The 20,543-nt window shown below is 33.7% G+C and overlaps 1 protein-coding gene across 5 annotated transcripts in view; it reads right to left on the minus strand.

Annotated features, from left to right (window-relative positions):
* Window positions 1-20,543, minus strand: part of LOC141402658 (lysosomal proton-coupled steroid conjugate and bile acid symporter SLC46A3) — a 77,164-nt gene that overhangs the window by 31,132 nt on the left and 25,489 nt on the right. The window contains exon 1 of one of the 5 annotated variants that reach the window (XM_073984365.1): window positions 6,812-7,193. The exons of 3 other annotated variants lie outside the window; for them this stretch is intronic. In XM_073984365.1, coding sequence (XP_073840466.1) covers window positions 6,812-6,832 — 21 coding nt within the window. In that variant the 5' untranslated portion in view covers window positions 6,833-7,193. Of the gene's footprint in view, window positions 1-6,109; window positions 6,260-6,811; window positions 7,194-20,543 lie in introns of those variants that run through there. One more of the 5 variants, XM_073984367.1, reaches the window with a different exon arrangement.

Raw genomic sequence — 20,543 nt, forward strand, 5'->3', positions numbered from 1 at the left:
GAAATAAGGGAACAAGAAATAAGGGAACGAGATCTAAAGTTGTTTTTATAAAAGATGGCATACAAAAACATTCCGTTATACAAAAATTTTACTTGAAAACAAAAAATGGTAATTTTTAATGTGAGCATTGAAAATGATGCACCACAATAATCGATTAACAATTTCCAAATGTTTGGCTTTTTATGTAATTTTAGTAATCAGAATGGTGGAATTATTGGTTCCCTATCGTTTTCAGTAGTTTTGTCAATGATTCCAATAGAAAAATGATATTCTTGACGTAATATTGGTATAATTATAATTAATGTCCCTTTGTAGGCAATTTGGCTAGAAATTTCTAGTTTTACCATGAAAAATTATTAAGGGTTATGTCCAGAGTACGTACAAACAACCTAATGATATATGGAAAGTCCTGTATTAGCCAGGCTTGCCCTATATTATTCTAGTTTTTAAAGGCGTTGCCCTGATAGAGGTAAAAATAGTTTTCGTCGGAGACCTCCCAATTTGGTATACCTCGACGAGATAAAGCGATTTTGAGATGTGTGTCCGTCCGTCCGTCCGTCCGTCTGTCCATTACAAATTGTAATCAAACTCCAGACCGCAATTATGGACCGATCGCCACGAAATTTGTTATGGAGGTCGGTTTCATATCAGAATAGATCCCTATTTATGTATTTGGAAGGACATTCCGCCCAGGTAAATAATATTTGGAAGACCAACTCTTGGCCTTTCCATTGATGCCAATTATATTGATTTACACGGTCAGATAACAGAGTTACATCCTAATATATCCAGTTTTTTGGTTGAAGTGTAATCATAAGCACACTGGAGGTCCCGATTATAGCTCAATAGTCACGAAATTTTGCACGAGGTAAGAAGATGCCTACAATTTTGGATTATTATCCGATATTATTTAGCGGGTGAAATGGACCATTAATTTTGTATGAAAAATATACAAATTTTATTTTTGGTACATATTTTTATTCCTGTATGGCATATACCGGCAAAGTAGCCTACATATGGAAAAATATATACTGATATTTCCCCTGATGCAAATTGCAATAATGTGTCTGCTAGATAACGGGCCTACTGCCTAATATATAATGGGTTTTGTGTAGAGCAGAGGTGCTCACATTGAAGATGTGTTTCTCCGTTGCAGGCCAAACAACGACTGATGTTTACTCTCAATTTACGCTACCATGAAGAAATGAGCAGCCATGGTGTAGAGAACCACAATTTCCTCTCATACTACAACTTGTTTCAATCATGACAGAGAAATTTCGTTCATCTGTCTCTCTTACTATCTAGCTGGTTGGTCTGCATGATAACTCCCGAACGGATCAACCGCTTCGAACCAAATTTTGCACTTCATAATTTTTTGCCCAAACTTAGTTTAATTTCGAATATGGGCTATATCGGTTCACTCCTTCGGGCACACCCCCCACAAAAGTTCCAAATTTTTTCTGAAAAATTGTGTGAACGATAACTCTCGAAGCGCGAAATCGATTTAGTCCAAACTTTCCATATATTATTATTCCTTTTGGATATAGATCGGGTAAGACTATATCGGTCCACAACTTCGAGTACCTCCCACACAAAGTTTGGAAAAGTGAAATTTAAGAGTCCTATCGAATCGTTTTGATTTTTTCAGCAGATTGTCTTGCGGCCCCCCATACCTCCAGAGATTATGGCCGTAAAGGTCCAAGAAACCCTGAAAAACAAACAAGGAAACTAACTAAAAGGCAAGATAACTCTCAGGGGGATTTTCTGATTGGTTCAAACTTTGCACATATTATTATTTCATCCAGTAATGTATCAGGTTGGAATATGGACTATAACGGTCCCGTACTTTGAGTTCCTCCTACACAAAATTTGGGAAAAGTGCAGTTTGAGGACCAGTCTCGGATTTATTTGAATTTTTTGAAGAAGGTTCTTTTCACTGTACCTATTGCAATGGTAAAATTTTTCCGGAGTAAGTCCGTACTTCCTGAGATAATGGTCCAAAAATTCCAAAAAATAATTCTCAAACTTTTTCAAAAATCAGAAGTTAGCTTACTGCAATTGATTTGGTATAGCCCTACATTCCGATATCTACAAAATACAAAATATATATATTTTTTATACGGCATAATTATTGTGTTTGTTTCTGTTTTGGTCAGATGCTGAGGATATATCACCGTTAGCAGAGCTGAATTATACTATCTTACTTGGTGTGTAATTGAATATGAATACTCTTGGGATTTATAAATTTGCATGCAAATTATATGAATTTCTATTCATTATTAGTAGACATCGGATTTTTGCATGTTTTTTATTTCTCATCCGATTGGACTCAAATTTTGGATCTAGGCTTTTAAGGGTTAACTTTTCGATATTTGGGGTCATATCAAAAATATGCAAAAAATATGCAAAAAACATGCCAAAAAATATGTAAAATATGCAAAAAATATGCAAAATATGCAAAATATGCAAAAAAATATGCAGAATATGCAAAATATGCAAACAGTTTTTGGGCGAAAATCGTCATAAAAGTCGTAAAATTTACAATTAAAGTTGGAAAAAATCATCAGAACAACTTCAAAGTGTCCTAAATTAAGTCTGTTGGCCATTTAACGTTGATTTTTTAGCAGATTATTATGTTATTGATACCACTTACGACGGTGTGGTGTAGGGTATATGGTATTGTAATACTATTTTTTATTGTTAAACTATGCAAAAATATAAAATATGATAAAATATCAATCATTTTATGTAAATTCAATATTTTCTTTGTCTTAATTTGTAGCTTTATGCTGGTTTTAACTCAAAGGGAAGAAATCGATGTCGGATTTTTTTTAGGCGGGGGTGCCTCCTAAACTTTTTACTTAGATTAGATTTTAGATATATTTAAGATTAAGATTGCCAATTGAGCACCATTGGAATAAGTTAACACGTGCTACTGGAGCCTCGAAGTTATGAAAATCTCGTCTCTCTCGGCGACTCATATCTGTGGAACGGTTAAAGCTATTTGCCCGTTGTATGCATTAAATTAAAGACCATTCTGTGTATTTTATATTCAAAAACAAAATGCGTAAGTATTACTGAACTCGAGATAGAAAGCCAGTGTCCCGATTAACGTGACTAGGGCTCGACTGTGGTGAGCTCGACTCGGAGTTAATGTGACTTTTTTATGAATTTCGAACAGTTGTTCTTTTGTAAGTTTGGGTCGAATATTTGCGGAGAAGTTTCCATCTTCGCTTTGTTAAGATTTTTGTCGCCATTTGACTCTTTACGGTGTTTTGCACTGTCGGATCAAACAATGCCAAGCCAACAAGTTCAGTACTAGGATACCACAGGTGATTTATCATTTTTTTATTTGCTTTTTCTGTTACTTATAGATTTTCAATGAGGTCTAGGTCTTCTTTTGATGCTAAACGCTTCGTAGAATCTGAAGAACCATCTGTCCGGAAAATAATCAAGTGCAGCTCCTAACTATGAAATTGTCATTGCTGCTGGATCCCTGTAAAGTGTCCTATAGGAACGTTAGTCGTATCGTTTTATCTACAGTAGAAGATCTCGGAGAGGACCCCAACAAATATAAGATCTTTAGAAGCTTTATCCGTTTATTCCGGAGAATAAACAGTGAAAAAAACTCGCAACAACAACAACTGTTCTGAACAACTCCTGGGCGTTCCTGAAACTGACAGTAGCTCAGGGGAGAAACAAGACTTAGCAGTGTACGAATGCATAGAATAATGGGGTCTTACCAGCTTTAGCAGATGTTAAGTCGAGAGCTTCTGCACCTGCGTACAGACTTATAAGAAGTATTGTTGAGAGGGATTTTTGACTGCAAGTTTGGCAGCACATCCGGACATCAACCAAACATATTCCCGCGATTTCTATAAGAATTGTCTGCGATTGACAAATCCAGGTTCGATGTAGGCGAGAATGTTTTAAAACTACTTCCCAGCTGACTTCCCAAGAACAAAAGGTCGTATAATCACTTTGTGTTTTCATCTTTCAAGCCTGGTTTAACGTTTTTTATTTTGTTTATTTATTTTGTATCAAACGACAACAACTGAGTGTTATTAATGAGAGTGTGGGTTATTGATTTTACAAAATGTATAATGAACAAGATAATGTTTATGTAGATATAATATTGGATGGATTTGGTAAACATAATCAATAGGTTGAAAAGGATTAGAGACAATAGATTGAGTTTAACACAACAAATAGTGAAAACGAAATTCAGAAATATTTTTAGGTCCAAAAAAAGACCTAAACCGCATTGAAGATTTATTGAAATACGAAACAAATATCAGATAAAGGAAATAACAAAATGATAAATCATCTGTGGTATATTAGTCCTGAACTTATTGGCCTGATCTGATAGTTCAAACCACCGTAAAGAGCCAAATGCGACAAAAATCTTAACAAAGCAAGCAGAAGAAGATGGATAAAACTAAACTAACAAAAGAACAACAACAAGAGATTAAGCATTAACTCCGAATTTCTTGAATAAGATCCTGCAACTTGGCCGCAGAACATCAATTACCAGGAAGAGTAAAGGATGTTAAACAACTTGAAAGTTGTGAACGACATAGCAGAGCAAGGAGTCGAGTTCATTACCAAGTAGTCATCTTTACCCAGATGTCTCCAAAATCACATTACGTCAGTCCCTTAAATAAATTTAAATATGAACAAAATGTAAAAGACATTTGTTTTCATTCCCAAAAATTTATAATATGAGAAGAAATAAAAAATAATTAAAAAAATTAAGTTACAATGTTTCATTTAAAAAATTTTAAACTTAAAACAAGAACATAATTTTTAATGATGGATTCTCTCAAATAAAACGCTTGCCGTTTAATATTGCCACAATTTTTAATTCAAATAAAAGCGTTTTATTTGAGAGATTTAATCATTAAAAAGTATTTTCTAGTTTTAAGTGCATTTATAAATAAAACACTTTAACTTATTTTTTTAAAAAATTTTTATTTTTAACTTTTCAGCATTTAATTTTTTTGACAACTGGGAACCTCATAACAAAATTATAGCCAATGTAGGCCGAAAATGTAGATAAAAACTTTAAAATACCTGAAATCGTGTTGTACCGTTATATAGGGGCTATACCAAAACCTTGACCTGAGTCCAACATTTTTAGTGAGGAAGTTTCTGTACCATTGGGAACTCCAAATGCCAAGTTATAGCCAATTCGGCCTACAAATTTAAACAGAATCCTTAAAATACTTTAAATCGGGTGGTACCGCTATATGGGGTCTCTAAGAAAAAATGGACCCATATTGGTTTCATATTCATGTATTGTCATCCAAGTCTGAAAAGTGTGCAAAGTTTTAGTTCGATTGGTCAACTACAACTCAACGACACCAAAGCAAGTTAAATAAAAGACTGTAAAAAGGGTTTTTTTTCACAATAGACTCCATTTTCACCCTAAGGCGTTTTCAGGACATTGGCTTTATTATCTTGAATTCAGTACCACTTACGTATTTTGTTGTTCGGCAAGAAATATTAAGAATAGTATGGCATTTAATTTAATGCATAACACGGGCAAATAGTTTTAACCGTTTCATAGATATGGGTAGCTGAAGTCGTCAAATAGCCAAAAAATCGAAATTTTTATAACTACGAGGCCCCAGCGGCATGTGTTAACATATTCCAATTGTGCTCAAACTTTAACAATCTTAAAATCTAACCCAGGGTCTCAATAGCATACTAATCTGCTAAAAAAAGCGACGTTAAACGGCCAACAATTTTAATTTAGGACACTATGATGATTTTTCCCAACTTTAATTGTCAATTTTACGACTTTTATGACGATTTTCGCAAAAACTGTTTGCATATTTTTTGCATATTTTTTGCATATGCAAAATATGCAAACTAAATACAAAATATGACCCTGCCATTGAATTTAGATTTCTTTGAAACGAATTTTGGTCCAATCAGAATCTTCGTATCTTTATTATTAAAAAATATGCAAATATGCAAAATCCGATGTCTAATTATTAGTTATTTCTAACGGCATATTTCAATGATTTTAAAACCGCGAAAAAATAAACCAAATATAAATATACATATGTAAAATGGAATAGATTGACAATTTTCTTAAACTCACTTCATATAGACTTATGCTAAATTGACCGTGTTTGGCCGCGATTTTACCACATTGAACACATTATAACCGTTTTTCGTTATATCCGAATTTTTCTGTAGAAATCGTTGTTTTATCTCACTTTTACACATAAATAATTTAAAAATTTAAAAAATCCTTTAATTCCGCTGTTATTCATTTTTGCCTCAAAAACAGGGCTATGTAACGAGGATGTGATTTACGTTTATTTAACAATGTGGCCGCATCTGAATGATGATAGAACCGAACATGAAAGATCGAAGAAAGAAAATTAATTATATAAATAAAAGGAATTATATGCACGGCTGGAACTATATGAACTAGAGGAACTATATAAATGAAAGAGACGGATATAATTCCAATAGTTCCTTGTCCGAAATAGTTCCTTGGAACTAGTTCGTTCCGGAACTAACCAACTCTAGTTCCCTTACACCAAAACACAGCACATTTTATATTGGAGTCGTTCACCCCTTTTACTACTTTTGCAACATTTGTAATTTTTTCTTTGTTCCTATACGTGCAAGAATCTTTAACTTTTACCACATTTTTCTCTTACCCTTACTTTAGAAAACATGCAATTTATATGGAGCACTTAATAACTTTTTTGTCATTTTTACCAATTTTAAACCACAATAAAGTACAGAAACATACCAAACATGTCGCATGTGGTGGTAGGTAGGTACTTACTCTGTTTAAAAGTGGATCCATTATTCAAATTGATTTCGCCTTTCGACAAGAAAGTCACCCAAAATACAAAAATTTATACTCAAATAAATTTGTTTCAATTAAAACAAATAAAACAATAATACACAAGAATTCGGCATATTGTTAGACCGCACGCCTGCCAGAAGAGAGAAGTGTCTGGGAATAGGTAGAACTTGTTTGCGACGACATTATTTTTAGAAATAGTTTGTATTTTTATTTTATTTTCAATTCATGTAAATGTACTGGCTATGTGTTGTTTCTTTTATTTTTTCGGTAGACTTTTAGATTTTATGTAATTTTTAGAAACACTTTACGAATCCGCAGACAGAATAACAACAAACGCCACAATGGTAAACAATTTAACTGAGCGGCATGTATCAACCACCACAGCATGGGACCGCGTTTGTTGTGCTTTGCCAAAAACTTGTGGGGTAGTATGTCAGTGTTGACAATATGTCGCAAAAATGTCCACTGAAATGATTCGGCAAATATTGTAAACGCTTATGTCTGGCGTGGACATAGACCATAGAAGGGCTTTCTTGCACGCCAGCGTTGCTATGTTTTGTTTAATTTGCAAATTTGTTTTTAATATAATAGTTTTTTTGGACTTGTTAAGATACCGTCTGTGCTTAAAAAATATTAAAAAAGCAAACAAATTTAAACAAAAACCCCGTTTCCAATTTTTCCTTAAATTCTATTTAAGAGAAATTTTGCCCATCTATGACATAGACAAATAAAAGAATAGGCGGAGAAATTGTAGTGTGCTTGTTTTTTTTAGGGGTCGCCCTAACGAACACTACGCAGATATCTCAATCAATTGCATTTTGTTTTGGGGTAAATTGCAAGATTTTGTTGAATTTGTTAACATGAGGATGTAGATCTGGTAAAAGACTAGCCAAATGAGTGCATATCTGACTCAATTTACACTCAGTGAGAAAATTTAGGTGAAAGGATTTCTTTGTCTATTCTTTTATTTGTCTATTGCGTGGATCTCTTACCAGACCTAATACGACCCAGCACAAAAGTCCTCCCAAAATAATGGGTTTTTATAGTATTTTTTGGTAGTCGTAACTACCTACAAAACCCCCTACCCCCCACTGAATGACTAATTATTCTATGACCAATATAACCACTAGAATAACCAGTTATTTTACGGTCACTGGAAGTCGAAAAATAAGCTATAAGTTAAAAGATTATATTTTCTAATTTTAGAACAGGTGTGGTGGGATTTGTTTTCAATTTCAACACACTTCATATTTGTTATTTTATTTTTTTCTATTTCGTTCTCTGCTGGATTTGAACAAACGAATTTCTGCTTTGTAGCCTAACACACTACACACTCGGTAACGCGTCCGCGTGCACCAGCAACTGTTCCTTGTATTTTTTAAAGTACCCGGCCGGCGCACAGAGGGAAACACAGGCCTAAAGTTGCTCAAAACTCAAAATATAAAATGGTTTTTTTATGAAAAAAATTTGATAAACGGCAACCAACAACTCTTTTCTACATTTGCTATAACCATCCTCGACTTTGTAAGATTAACCAATCCAATGCAGCAGTCGATTGAACTCAGCCATACTGAAAACAAAAAGTAAATTTTCGAAAACTAAGAAATTATGTGAACATTAAAATGACATTACGACATCACGATTTATTGTTTTTGTACAGTCTCCGAACAAGATTAGCATTTAACATTTTCAGATTGATTTTACATCTTTGCTCTTTAATAATGGTGATACATATCCTCTTTATGAAAATTTTTTTATGATAATTTTTAAGATTACTACAAGTTCAATAGTGAAAAAGTCTATTTCCCCGTCGTTTCCCGACCATAGTTTCTTCTAATAATCAATCATAAAAAATTGCGCATATTTGCGCCATTCCGAAAAAATCCAATTTTTCTCAACTAAAATATGAAATATTTTTATATGGAATTGCAAGGTTTACTCACACTAAATTTTGTTCCGCCTTATAACCGGGACTCAGACTAAACCAACACCTATCAAATATGTTTGCAATATTCAGAAACATTCACGGCTTTTCTCAGGTGAAATGAGAAAAATATAATTTAAGTTTCAAAAAATAAAATTTGGAATGAAATATATGTATATGGGACTATATATACAACTGTACCGATTTGTTTGAAAATTGGCTCAATGTTATTTTAGGCCAGTTCAGGTTGCATGTGTCAAATTTCAGTGATTTTGGTGCATTTTTATCTCATATCAGATGCGAATATATATGGAAGCTGCCTCCAAATCTGGACCGATTTTCATTATTTTCTATAGGATTAATCCTTGTACAGAAGATATGCTTTGTGCAAAATTTTATAGCAATCCGACTATAAATGAGCTTTCTAGGACTTTTGATCAACTTTTAACACAAATTTCCCCTCTGTGCGGCGGTGAGCGTTGCTCTGTGCCATCGTACTCATAACTTAGTAAGGGGTAATATAAGTAGTTATTTTTGTATACATTACTTTGTAATGGGTTACATAATGACTAACAGATCCGAATTTTTGCTGAGGTTCATTCATTTTCGAACAGAGTGAACACCGCTTGCATTTTTTATTTATTCCACAAACAAAAAACAACGGAGACTCACATTTTGAGACTCACATCTGTTTCAATCGACTTAACATTTTTTATATTATGATATATGGTAAGTATGTTTTCATAGACTAATGAATGTATAGACCAAGAAATCCTCTCAGTAAAATTCTCTCACTCAATGAGAATTGAGTCAGTTTACGAGGTACTCAATTTTTAAAATGGCCATAACCATAGACTTATGAAAAGATAGACGAAGGAATACTCAATTTTGCGCCGTCAAGCTACTCAAATACGAAAACTCAAAAAAGTTCGAAGACGATTTTTGCGGAAAATGGCAATATTTTTATGGATATTTTTGTCTCAGGATATTTTTCCCATCAAAAACTAACCCCATGTAGCCTTTTGCCAGAACAAAATATTAAGTCCCAATTTACATTAGGCGAGTTTACTTGCGGCAATTGTCATTTTGTAGGAGAGAGAGGTGAAGCATATGGTAACCCTTTGCCTCTCAGAACCCTCTCTCACCTACAAACTGACAATTGCCGCAAGTAAACTCGCCTAATGTAAATTGGGACTTATTAACTTATTAACCCCCACCACAGGATGGGGGTATATTAAGTTTGTCACTACGTTTGTAACTACTCGAAATAATCATTGTAGACCCCACAAAGTATATATATTCTTGATCAGCGTGCAATTCTACATCGATATAGCCATGTCCGTCCGTCTGTCCGTCTGTGGAAATCACTCTAGCGTCCGAACGGATTGACGTAGGTTGATGAAATTTTGGGAAAATATGTTATATTTACGTAGGACTTTTGGTATTGAAAGTGGGCTATGTAGGTCCACGCTTTCGTATAGCCCCCATACAAAATGACGCGTGACGCGTCGTCGTTTTAAGGAATTTTTAAGATATTTGGCCCATTTTACCACCGAATTGGTTGTAATTTGGTACTTTGTGTCTCCAGAGGCCAAAAAATATTTCTACCAAAGTTGGGTTGGGTAGGTCCACGTTTTGGTATAGCCCCCATATAAGGCCCCATATAAAGTACGCGTCATTTTAATATATTTTGAATGTATTAGACCCATTTGACCACAGAATTGGTTGTAATTTGGTATTTTGTGTCTTCAGAGGCCAGAAAACATTCCTACCAAAGTTGGGTTATATAGGTCCACGTTTTGGTATAGCCCCCTCACAAGGCCCCTTATAAAGTACGCGTCATTTTAATATATTTTAAATGTATTAGACCCACTTTACAGAAGAATCGGTTGTAACTTTGTATTTTGTGTTTCTAGAGGCTAAGAAACATTTCTACCATAAAATGTTTATATAGGTCCACGTGTTGATATAGCCCCCATAATACAATATCTCCCGATTTTCGATATTTTGAACGTTTTAGCCTCATTATCACACCGAGATGGCTGAAATTTGGTATTTAGTCTTCTTTAGGCGTATAAAATTTTCCCCCAGAAATTTGTAGGTATAGGTCCACGCCATCATATAGCCCCCATAGAACGGTACCTTCCGAATTTCGGTATTTTGAAGGTTGTGGCCACATTAATCCACCGAAATGGCTGAAATTTGTGGTGGAGGGTATAAAAAGTTTGGCCCGACCGAACTTAACGCTTTTCTTACTTGTTTTGAGTTGCGTTTTCAGCATACTCAATTCGAACATACTCGGTGAGACCATTCCGTCGTCTATCTATTCATTTGTCTATGCCATAACTATACATTTTTAAACATTTTATGATGGTAAAAGACAATATGTGGGTCAGCTTGGCTGGATCTACATCCTCATATAAAAAATAAAAAAAAACTTGTTATTTACCCCAAAACAAAACGCAATTGTGTAAACACACAGCAGTTTGAGTGTAAGGGCGACCCCTACAAAAAACAAACACATTACAATTTCTCTGTCTATACCAATGGTGTGCACGGCCATCCACTGGTGGTTTCTGTAAAATACTCTTAATTGAATTAATTCAAAAACACTTGGACGTTTAACTATTTTTTGTAATAATTCTTTAATAATTCATTTGTAGCACGATTTTAGGTAACATTAGTGCTTAAAAATGTTTAAATATGTAATGAAACAACAAGAAAAATTAAATATTAATTCTCCCTTAAATTTTCTCTTTTCTTATTTTGCTCACCATTGGTCTATACATTCATTAGTCTATAGTTTTAGTATCATGTTTGAAAAGTATTAAGGTGAACGCAGACTTTCTGGGCTATGTGTATATGTACGTGTATTTTTAACAACTTCGAAGATTGTGTTGGACAATTATATAGTATGTATACATTACAGCATAGTACACACTGGTTAACAAAACTGACATTCAACGAGGTCTATTTCGTTAATATCAAAGACTAGCTGAATAATTACTTTCCTAATATCTAAATAATACTTTAGATAGTATATTTGAAACAAATTTTGCTAAACAAATGTTTTTATTTGCCAGAAAATTGTCGAAAATTGTCAGTTTTGAATGAAGGTGTTACTCCACTTAATATAACTTCGCCTCATTTTATTAATATCTTTTATAACGACTTTCGCTTATAGCGACCTAATTTCGTCGGTCCCTTGACCGTCGTTATAAGCGATTTTATTTTAAGAAATGTACGCTACATTGACCACACCAAAATTTTGCACGTGTTTTGTTGCTCTCTTAAGTTGTTCTCTCTTTGAGTTGATAGAACAAAATTCTTTTCTTTTAAGCTTTAAAAAGTCGTCGCCAAAAAGTGCTGTTACAAATGCGGATACAGCAGCATTCGGCACCACTTTACTCGCGAGCAAGCAAAAAGAGCTTCTCTCTCCACTCACGCAATTTAACTAATTGAAAATCCATGCACTGACAACAGTTTGCTCAAATTGGTGTTGTTGTGTGCCGATTGCTGACATACAGTAAACCAAAAAAGTCTACATATAAATCTCGAGTTTCAGGGATAAGGAAACATTTTTATGGAAATCCTAATAAACAAAATTACATACACCCCAGTGAAATACATATAGATATTACCGTAAAATGTATGGAATAAACGATTGTACATTTTATTGCTTTAGAGAAGGTCTCTGGTTGTCCATGATATCTTTCAGTCAACATATGAACATATTTGTGGGTTAATTGTCTTTATTTAAGATCAGCTCGTTATAGCGGACGCTTGCAGGTTTATTTGAGTTTTTCGGTCTAATACTTTAAAAAACACAGTAGAACTTAAGATTTTGAGATCCTAGAGCACTGTAAAGTTGTTCTTGTGGTAATATATCCTCAAAAGCTTAGCTATATATATAACTTTATTTTGATGGTTTGGAAGCTTTAGGAACTGGTTTTTCGAATAATTTGGAGGCACATCTGCATTTAATTTGCGCTTTGGAATGCTGTGGAATCTGTTAAATTCATGAGAAATCTGAGGAAATCATACATTTAACGACGCTCTGTAGCGTATATTATCCACAAGGTCCACTTCAAAGCGCTATTGGATCTCAAAATCTTCGGATTCACTGTGTTTTTTTGCGTTTTGTAAAGTATTACACTGAAAAAGAAAGAAATCTGCAAGGGTACGCTTTAATGAGCTATCAGCGAATTCTGGCCTTAAATAACGGCATTTAACCCAAAAATATGTTCCTATTTTGACTGAAAGATATCATTGACAACCAAAGTCTTTCGCAAAGCAATAAAATGTACAATTTATATTGCCGCAATATCAATATTTGTATGTACACTTTTTCCCTATTATTTTTTTTGATTTTTATAGAATTTACCGTTATTTGTATTATGCAATAAACTTTTGTAGCACTTAATTTTGTTTATTAGATATATGAGCTACTTGGATTTCCATTAAAATGTTCCCTTACCCCCTAAATGTAGACTTTTTTGGTTGACTGTACTTATGTTCCTCTACGTATAATTGGTCGCAAAACGAAAAATTTTTATTTTTGTGACTGAAAGTCCAGATACATACAAAACAGAAAAAAAAACAGAAACCCAAATTATAATAGAAATGTTACCTTAATATGGATATTTATTATAATCAATTATTTCATATATTATTTTATATTTCGAATTAAATATGTACATACATATATATGTGTACATAATTTAGAGTCTATGAAACATAGTTTTAAGTGTGTACTAAATCACTATGTGAATTTTTTCTGTTGTCATCACTAATTTGCAGGCCGGTTGTTTTGGCGGATTTAACCTTAAATAACAACAAAAATGACTTGTTTGTGTGCACATGGTGACGTATTTGCCATGTGCTTACTTCGGGGAATTTGAAAGTGGTTTTTGACATTCTCACGAACAGTGTTGCCAGTATTGGGAATTTTTAAAATTGGGGGAAATGTAGGTCTAAGGATTTTATTTCGAGAAATTATCTAAATTTGGAGAATAATTGGGTATTTATTAGGAATTAACCGGAAAATATTTCAATTGATGGGCTTATTTGGTCAGATTATTATTATAATAAAAACAAATTTAATTTCATCTTTCACTCAATGATTCGTTGGCTTTCTTCCAAATTTTTCAAGAGCATTTATTGGAGCAAGAGTTTAAATGTTTTGCATTAATACGTATTGCTATAAATTAAAAAAAACTGGACACCACAACATTAATAAAATAAATCATTAATATAAAATTTCAGAGTCAAATCAAATTAATAACATAAAATAATAATTAGGAATATTTTATTTGTTGGAAGATACATACATACATATGTACATAATTGAATTAAATGGTTGTTATAATCGACGACCGAAGCACAATTGCTCAGCAGTGTGACCAGATTTGAAAAAGTGTTGCAGCTAAATCAGCATTAAAATAATGCTAAAAAATGCTAAAATAAATATTAAAATGCCAAAAAATAATGCTAAATTTAAAAACGTTATTTTTTAATAAACTATACCCTCCACCAGGTATACATGGTCCGTTTTTCCGTTTGTAGCGCATTGAACTAAGTCGAAGGTCACACTAGAGTGTTTCATTAAAACAATTTCATGAAAACAAGGGTTCCTAGGTCTAGTTTCACAGTAGAGTGATATCATAAAGTTGCTGTAGTGGGGAACTCGATCTATAAATACCCAAAAGTTTCAATGAAACCACTCTAGTGTGACCTTCGACTAATCATAAAATTCTTAGTCGATCTAAGCATGTCTGTCCGTCTGTGGTAATCACTCTAGCATCCACAAAAATTGAGATAGGACACTGAATTTTTTAAAAGATACGTCTTTTATTTGCAATTAGGTCAATTTAGAAGATGGGCTAGATCGGTCCATGTTTTGAAATAGGCCCTATAAAACGGTTACATTTTAAATTTTATTAGCTATGATTTGGTATTTAAGGTTCCAAAAACCTTCTCCACCAAAAAATGTGGACATAGAGCCACATAGGAATAGGTCCCATAAAAAGGTACCGGCTAATTAAAGTTATTTTGGGTGTCATTTGGGTTCAAAGTGGTTAAACAACTTCTTCACCATAAATAAAGGACACATGCCAAATTTTTGGTTATGGCCTCATATAACGGCACCATCGGTTTTATTTTTTTTATTTACATCTTGGATATCATTTCGTATTTAAAGTTCGCTGTGGTTAAAAACTTCTCCATCGAAAATGAAGTACATAGGCCCAAGTTTTGCTATAGACCCCTTATAACGGTACCGCCCGAATTCGGGTGGTTTCAAGTTTTTAGATGACTGAATTATTACGTATTTGGGGTTCCCAGTGGTCAAAAAAAACTTCTCCACCTAAAATAGTGGTATTGGTACTATTTCGTGGTGGAGGGTATAACAACTTCGACCCGGGCAAACTTAACGCTTTTTTCTTGTTTTATTTGCTTATTTGCTTATTTACATTTTTAGTCTTTTAAATCAGAGCAAAGACGAAAAATTTGGTTTTTTTGAGCTGTTCAAACAGCTGTTCTATTCAATTCAACCAACATTTATCAGATTTTTTTAAAAAAAAGTACTAAAATATCTCAGATTTCGGGGATAAAATAATGCTAAATTATAATGGAAAAATGCTAAGAAAAATGCTAAATGCCAAATGGAAATTTTGCGGCTAAATACAAAAAAATAATGCTAAATTTAGCTGCAAAAATGCTAAAATGGCCACACTGTTGCTCAGACATCTAGTTTCCTGGCCAAAGGCCCAATTTTTTGTTGTAACCATGTTCAACCCATTTAGCGCCGAGATTTTTTTTTTGTGAGGAAATTTTGTAAATTTTATTTATAGTAACATGGGCGCCTTCGCCACGTTTTTGTTCAAAATGTTCTCATATCGACACCGTTAAAGTTTTTTCAAATATTATTTTTTGTAAAAATATTAGCATATCTTGACTATTTGTTTTGATATATAAATGGTTATAATTTGGTCTGTTCCAGTACTGCAAGAATGTACTAATTTTTTGCTATTTTTCCCAATAACATAGAGGAAAAAATTTTATCGTAGTGAAAAGTAGTAGCTTCTTGCAGGTTCTGGAACAGACCAAATTTTGTTTTTAAAATATTATTTTTGCGAATTTACAAAATGTAAAAAAGTGGCGAAGCCTCCCCAACCATGCATGGTAGAACAAATACAAGGTAAAGTTAATACTACAACAAATACAACTCGAACAACAACCACAAAGGAATTTGTTTTTGTTTGGAACGTTAGTGTCAAATATTAATGTAAACAAAATAAGGAAATGTCTATAAATTATTGGAATTAAAAAAACTAATAATTTTTCACATTTGATTGAATATTTTGAAAAACATAAATGAAAACTCGTTAGATTTTCAGTTTGAATGTTTCCATATCAATCCACTAAATGCACAATATCACGGAGGAAGTAGAATTCTTGCAAAAATGTTTGGGGTCGCTCGTAATTCATTGAAAAAAGAGAAGCTGTTTCAATCTTTTGTTTTTGAAAACAAGAAGCACATGTTTATTAGGGCTTTATTATTTTCAAGTTTAACAAAATACCACACATATTGACAAATATTGTGCCGCCTCTATAAGTGGTGTTTTAGTGTGCGACGTGTCGTTCGGACCTGGAGGAGGTTACATGTCAATGATATGAAGGAGTCTTTATGGGAAATTGTTTTTATTTCAGATGAATAATTTTTTTCTTCAAAAAATATATGTCCCTAATATACATCGAACATAGAAATAAATATATAAAATGTCGTATGGAATTTGACACTAACACTACAGCCCAGTTCAGTCAGCTGGGTATTGCTGCTACCTTTTCTTGTTCTACCATGCCAACCATGGGGCAGCTTCGCCATCGATAAGGAACATTCTCCAACGGACTCTAAAACAGGTATCGGCACTAATACAAACGCATTGTTTGCGGTCACACGCATACGACTCTCCCTCGCTCACTCCACAAACAGCGTGTGCGTTAATGCATTGCTAAAATCACTGGTGTGCACGGCCATCCACTGGTGGTTTCTGTAAAATACTCTTAATTTAATTAATTCAACAACACCAGGGCGTTTAAGTATTTTTTGTAATAATTCTTTAATAATTCATTTGTAGCATGATTTTAGGTAACATTAGTGCTTAAAAATTTTTAAATATGTAATGAAACAACAAGAAAAATTAAATATTAATTCTCCCTTAAATTTCCTCTTTTCCTATTTTGCTCACCATTGGCTAAAATTAAAAATCATTGAAACAACCGCATTGCATTAGTCTCTCTGAGCGAGTATTTCCTTTGCTTTTTCACGACTAATGAAAATAAAGAGAAAATCTGTTGTTGTTGCAGTCACGTTAACGTATATGGGTGATCTTGGCTGCTCTAAAACTACAATTTACCAACTTCTTCCTTAGGGGTAGTTTACACTATATGTAAATGTCATATGACATGAAATTTCCCATCGTTATATATTCGCTAATATGTACAATATTGGAGATTTTCATTACGCGATTTACTCTGTGCATCTACACCAGCAAAAATGTAAAAAAACTACGTCTCCACATTGCCTCCGTGGGTAGATATGGAATATTTTTATTTCGTGTCATATGACATTTACATATAGTGTAAACTACCCCTTAAATATCAACATTATGCGAAAAAAGAACATACATATTTTCTATCGAATAATCAAAAATGATTCTAAAATTCACAAAAGAACCATATTCTAGTACTTAATTGAACTAGGTCTTGAATTTAGATACAAAAATCATAATATTACTAAAACAAGACACGTTTAGGATAATATTTGATTTTAACTTCACATTATAGTATGGTAAATCTATGGCATAAATAAATTAAGTTAAATATGACAAATTTCTAACAATAACCCACCACACCTCTTTCATGGCGTAGGCGCCCCAGCCCTTACATATTTCATAATATTAATATATTGACATTTGTAATTGCTTTTTTCATGCGAATTATTGGGATTTATATTCTTCACTAGTTGTCTTCTAACGGTATAAAATATGTTTTCGATATCAGAAAAGGTAAAGAAGATATCACAAAACATACCTACCAAAATTATTTTTCCCAATACCCTGAAAACATAAAATCGCGTGCGTCCGCTATCATATCTATCACACAACTGCCAACTTTAGAGAGATAATAGATCTTCATTAAACTCATAACTTAGCCTTTAACGGATTTTTTCTAGCACTTGTAGTTTGCCAGAAAATCGGCGCTGGCGTAGCCGCCCCAGTGGCGAAGGCGCCTCATGTTACCATATATGTAAATTATATTTCTAAGAATTTAAAGCTCTTAAAAAAATAGAAATTTTCTCTAAAACATATAGTTTTCCTGCAATCGGACCTTGATTCAAAAATGCCGAAAAATTTGAAGAGCTATATAGGCGTATTCCTACATGACAATCCCTTGGACCATAGACAAATAAAATAATAGACAGAAAAATTTTAGTGTGCTTGTTTTTTGTAGGGGTCGCCCTAACGAAAACTACGCCCTAACATCTCACTCAATTGTATTTTGTTTTGGGGTAAATTACAAGATGTTGTTGAATTTGTTTATATGAGGATGTAGATCTGGTCAAAGACTATCCAAATGTTGTCTTTTACCAGAATAAATAATTTAAAAATGTATAGTTATTGCCATTTTAAAAATTGAGAGCATATCTAACTGACTCAATTCACACTCAGTGAGAGAATTTTGGTGAGATGATTTCTTTGTCTATTCTTTTATTTGTCAATGGCTTGGACATGACAAAAAAACTATTTTTTTTTTTTGAATTTCTTGCGTCATAGACTAGTTAATATACAGACGAAGGACCACTCAATTTTTCCGCGGTCAAGTCACACCAACCCGAAAACTCAAAAAAGTTCGAAGACGATTTTTGAGGAAAATGGCAATATTTTCTTGGATATTTTTATCTGAGGATATAGTTCCCATCAAAAACTATCCCCGTGTAGCCTTTTGTCAGAACAAAATATTTGTTAAGTTGTATTTTTTGCATTTTATATTGAGTTTCTTATTTAACACACTCAATTCGAACATAGTCGGTGAGAGAGATCCGACGTCTGTTTTCGTTAGTCTATGCTTATGTTTGCTGGGAAATGCATAGGCCAAATGAAACTTTATAAACATAAATTGACAGACCGACAACACTATAACAAAATGCAAAAAATTCCAAAAAAATATTCAAAAATAACCGAGTTTTACGCAAATTTTTGCAACTATTTATTTGTTGTGGCGTTTAAACTACCAGTGGATTTAAGTGGGTTAATTTCTATGTTGAATCGATATTGGAAGGTGTGGGCGTGCTCCTGCTAAGTCCCGGGCCACACTAGAATAATTTCACTGAAATTTTAACATGTAATTATGAGTCTCTAGATTGAGTTCCATAGTAGAGTAAAATCATGAAAATACCGTAATGGGGAATTCGGCCTAAGAACACCTAATCTCATGAAATTTTTTAATAAAATTTACTCTAGTGTGGACCGGGACTAACGAGGGTATATGTATGTGTGAATGTTGCGAAAAGACTTGTTTCTGTGTCCTGGTTTAAAAATATTGAAAAAATTAAATTCTTAGAAACGGAATAAGTAAAACAAAATGTCCTTAACCCTGCGTTTACAAATGACAGGACAGTTGACTTCATGTATTGATTGTCAAAAACCCAAAATTTGCCTGTGTGACGTAGGCGTTCCGACAACTTCAAAAACAGTTGTAAAATTATGAATGAAAATCATCGATTGCTTTTCGTTTTCCGCTCACATATTTTGTTTTTGTACATATTATTTTGTTTTCAGCACATTTAAATTATCATCTCACTTCTTTTTCACAAAAATGTCAAAAATTTGTCGACCCGACTGTCTGTGAAAAAATGATGGACAGCTGGGAGACAAACGACAAATGTATGTAAAGGTTGTTTTTTTAAGCTAGATAGAACTTTAAATTGTAAAAAGTAACACAAAAAATTAAATTTTGATGAAACTTTTTTTTTATTTGTTTCAGTATACTCTGACAAATCATCATGAATAGACTCACGCTTGAACAACGCTACGAAATTATCCAAATTTACTTTGAAAATCAGTCGTCGATTCGCGCAACTTAGTTGACAAATGACCCGTTGTTTTATCGCAAAATTGTGTTCAGCGATGAGGCGCATTTTTGGCTTAACGGGTTTGTTAATAAGCAAAATTGCCGCATATGGAGTGAGACCAATCCACAAGAGACCCTACAGACTCCATTACATCCAGAAAAATGCACCGTATGGTGCGGTTTTCACGCTGGTGGCATCATCGGACCTTATTTCTTCAAATATGAGGCCGGAGCTCGCGTTACGGTCAATGGAGATCGTTACCGCACCATGATCAATGATTTTTTGTTTGAAAATATGGATGACATTGATCCGGAGGAGATGTGGTTTCAACAGGATGGCGGTACGTGCAATACGGCGAACGCAACCATCGACATATTGAAATCAAAATTTGGCGATAAGTTGATTTCGAGAAGTGGACCTGTCAATTGGCCTCCAAGGTCGTGCGATTTGACACCTCTCGATTATTTCCTGTGGGGCTACGTGAAGTCACTGGTTTATGCTGATAAACCAGCAACAATTGATGCCTTGGAGGCCAGCATTGTTCGTGTTATTCGTGACATACGGCCAGCAGTGCTCTAAAAAGTGGCCAAAAATTGGAAGTCCAGAATGCACTTCGTCAAGAACAGCCGCGGTGCCCATATGCCCGAAAT

This window comes from Musca autumnalis, unplaced genomic scaffold, assembly GCF_047663935.1.
Source record: "Musca autumnalis isolate F117 unplaced genomic scaffold, ASM4766393v1 scaffold_4, whole genome shotgun sequence".
In the NCBI taxonomy this organism is placed as follows: Eukaryota; Metazoa; Arthropoda; class Insecta; order Diptera; family Muscidae; genus Musca; species Musca autumnalis.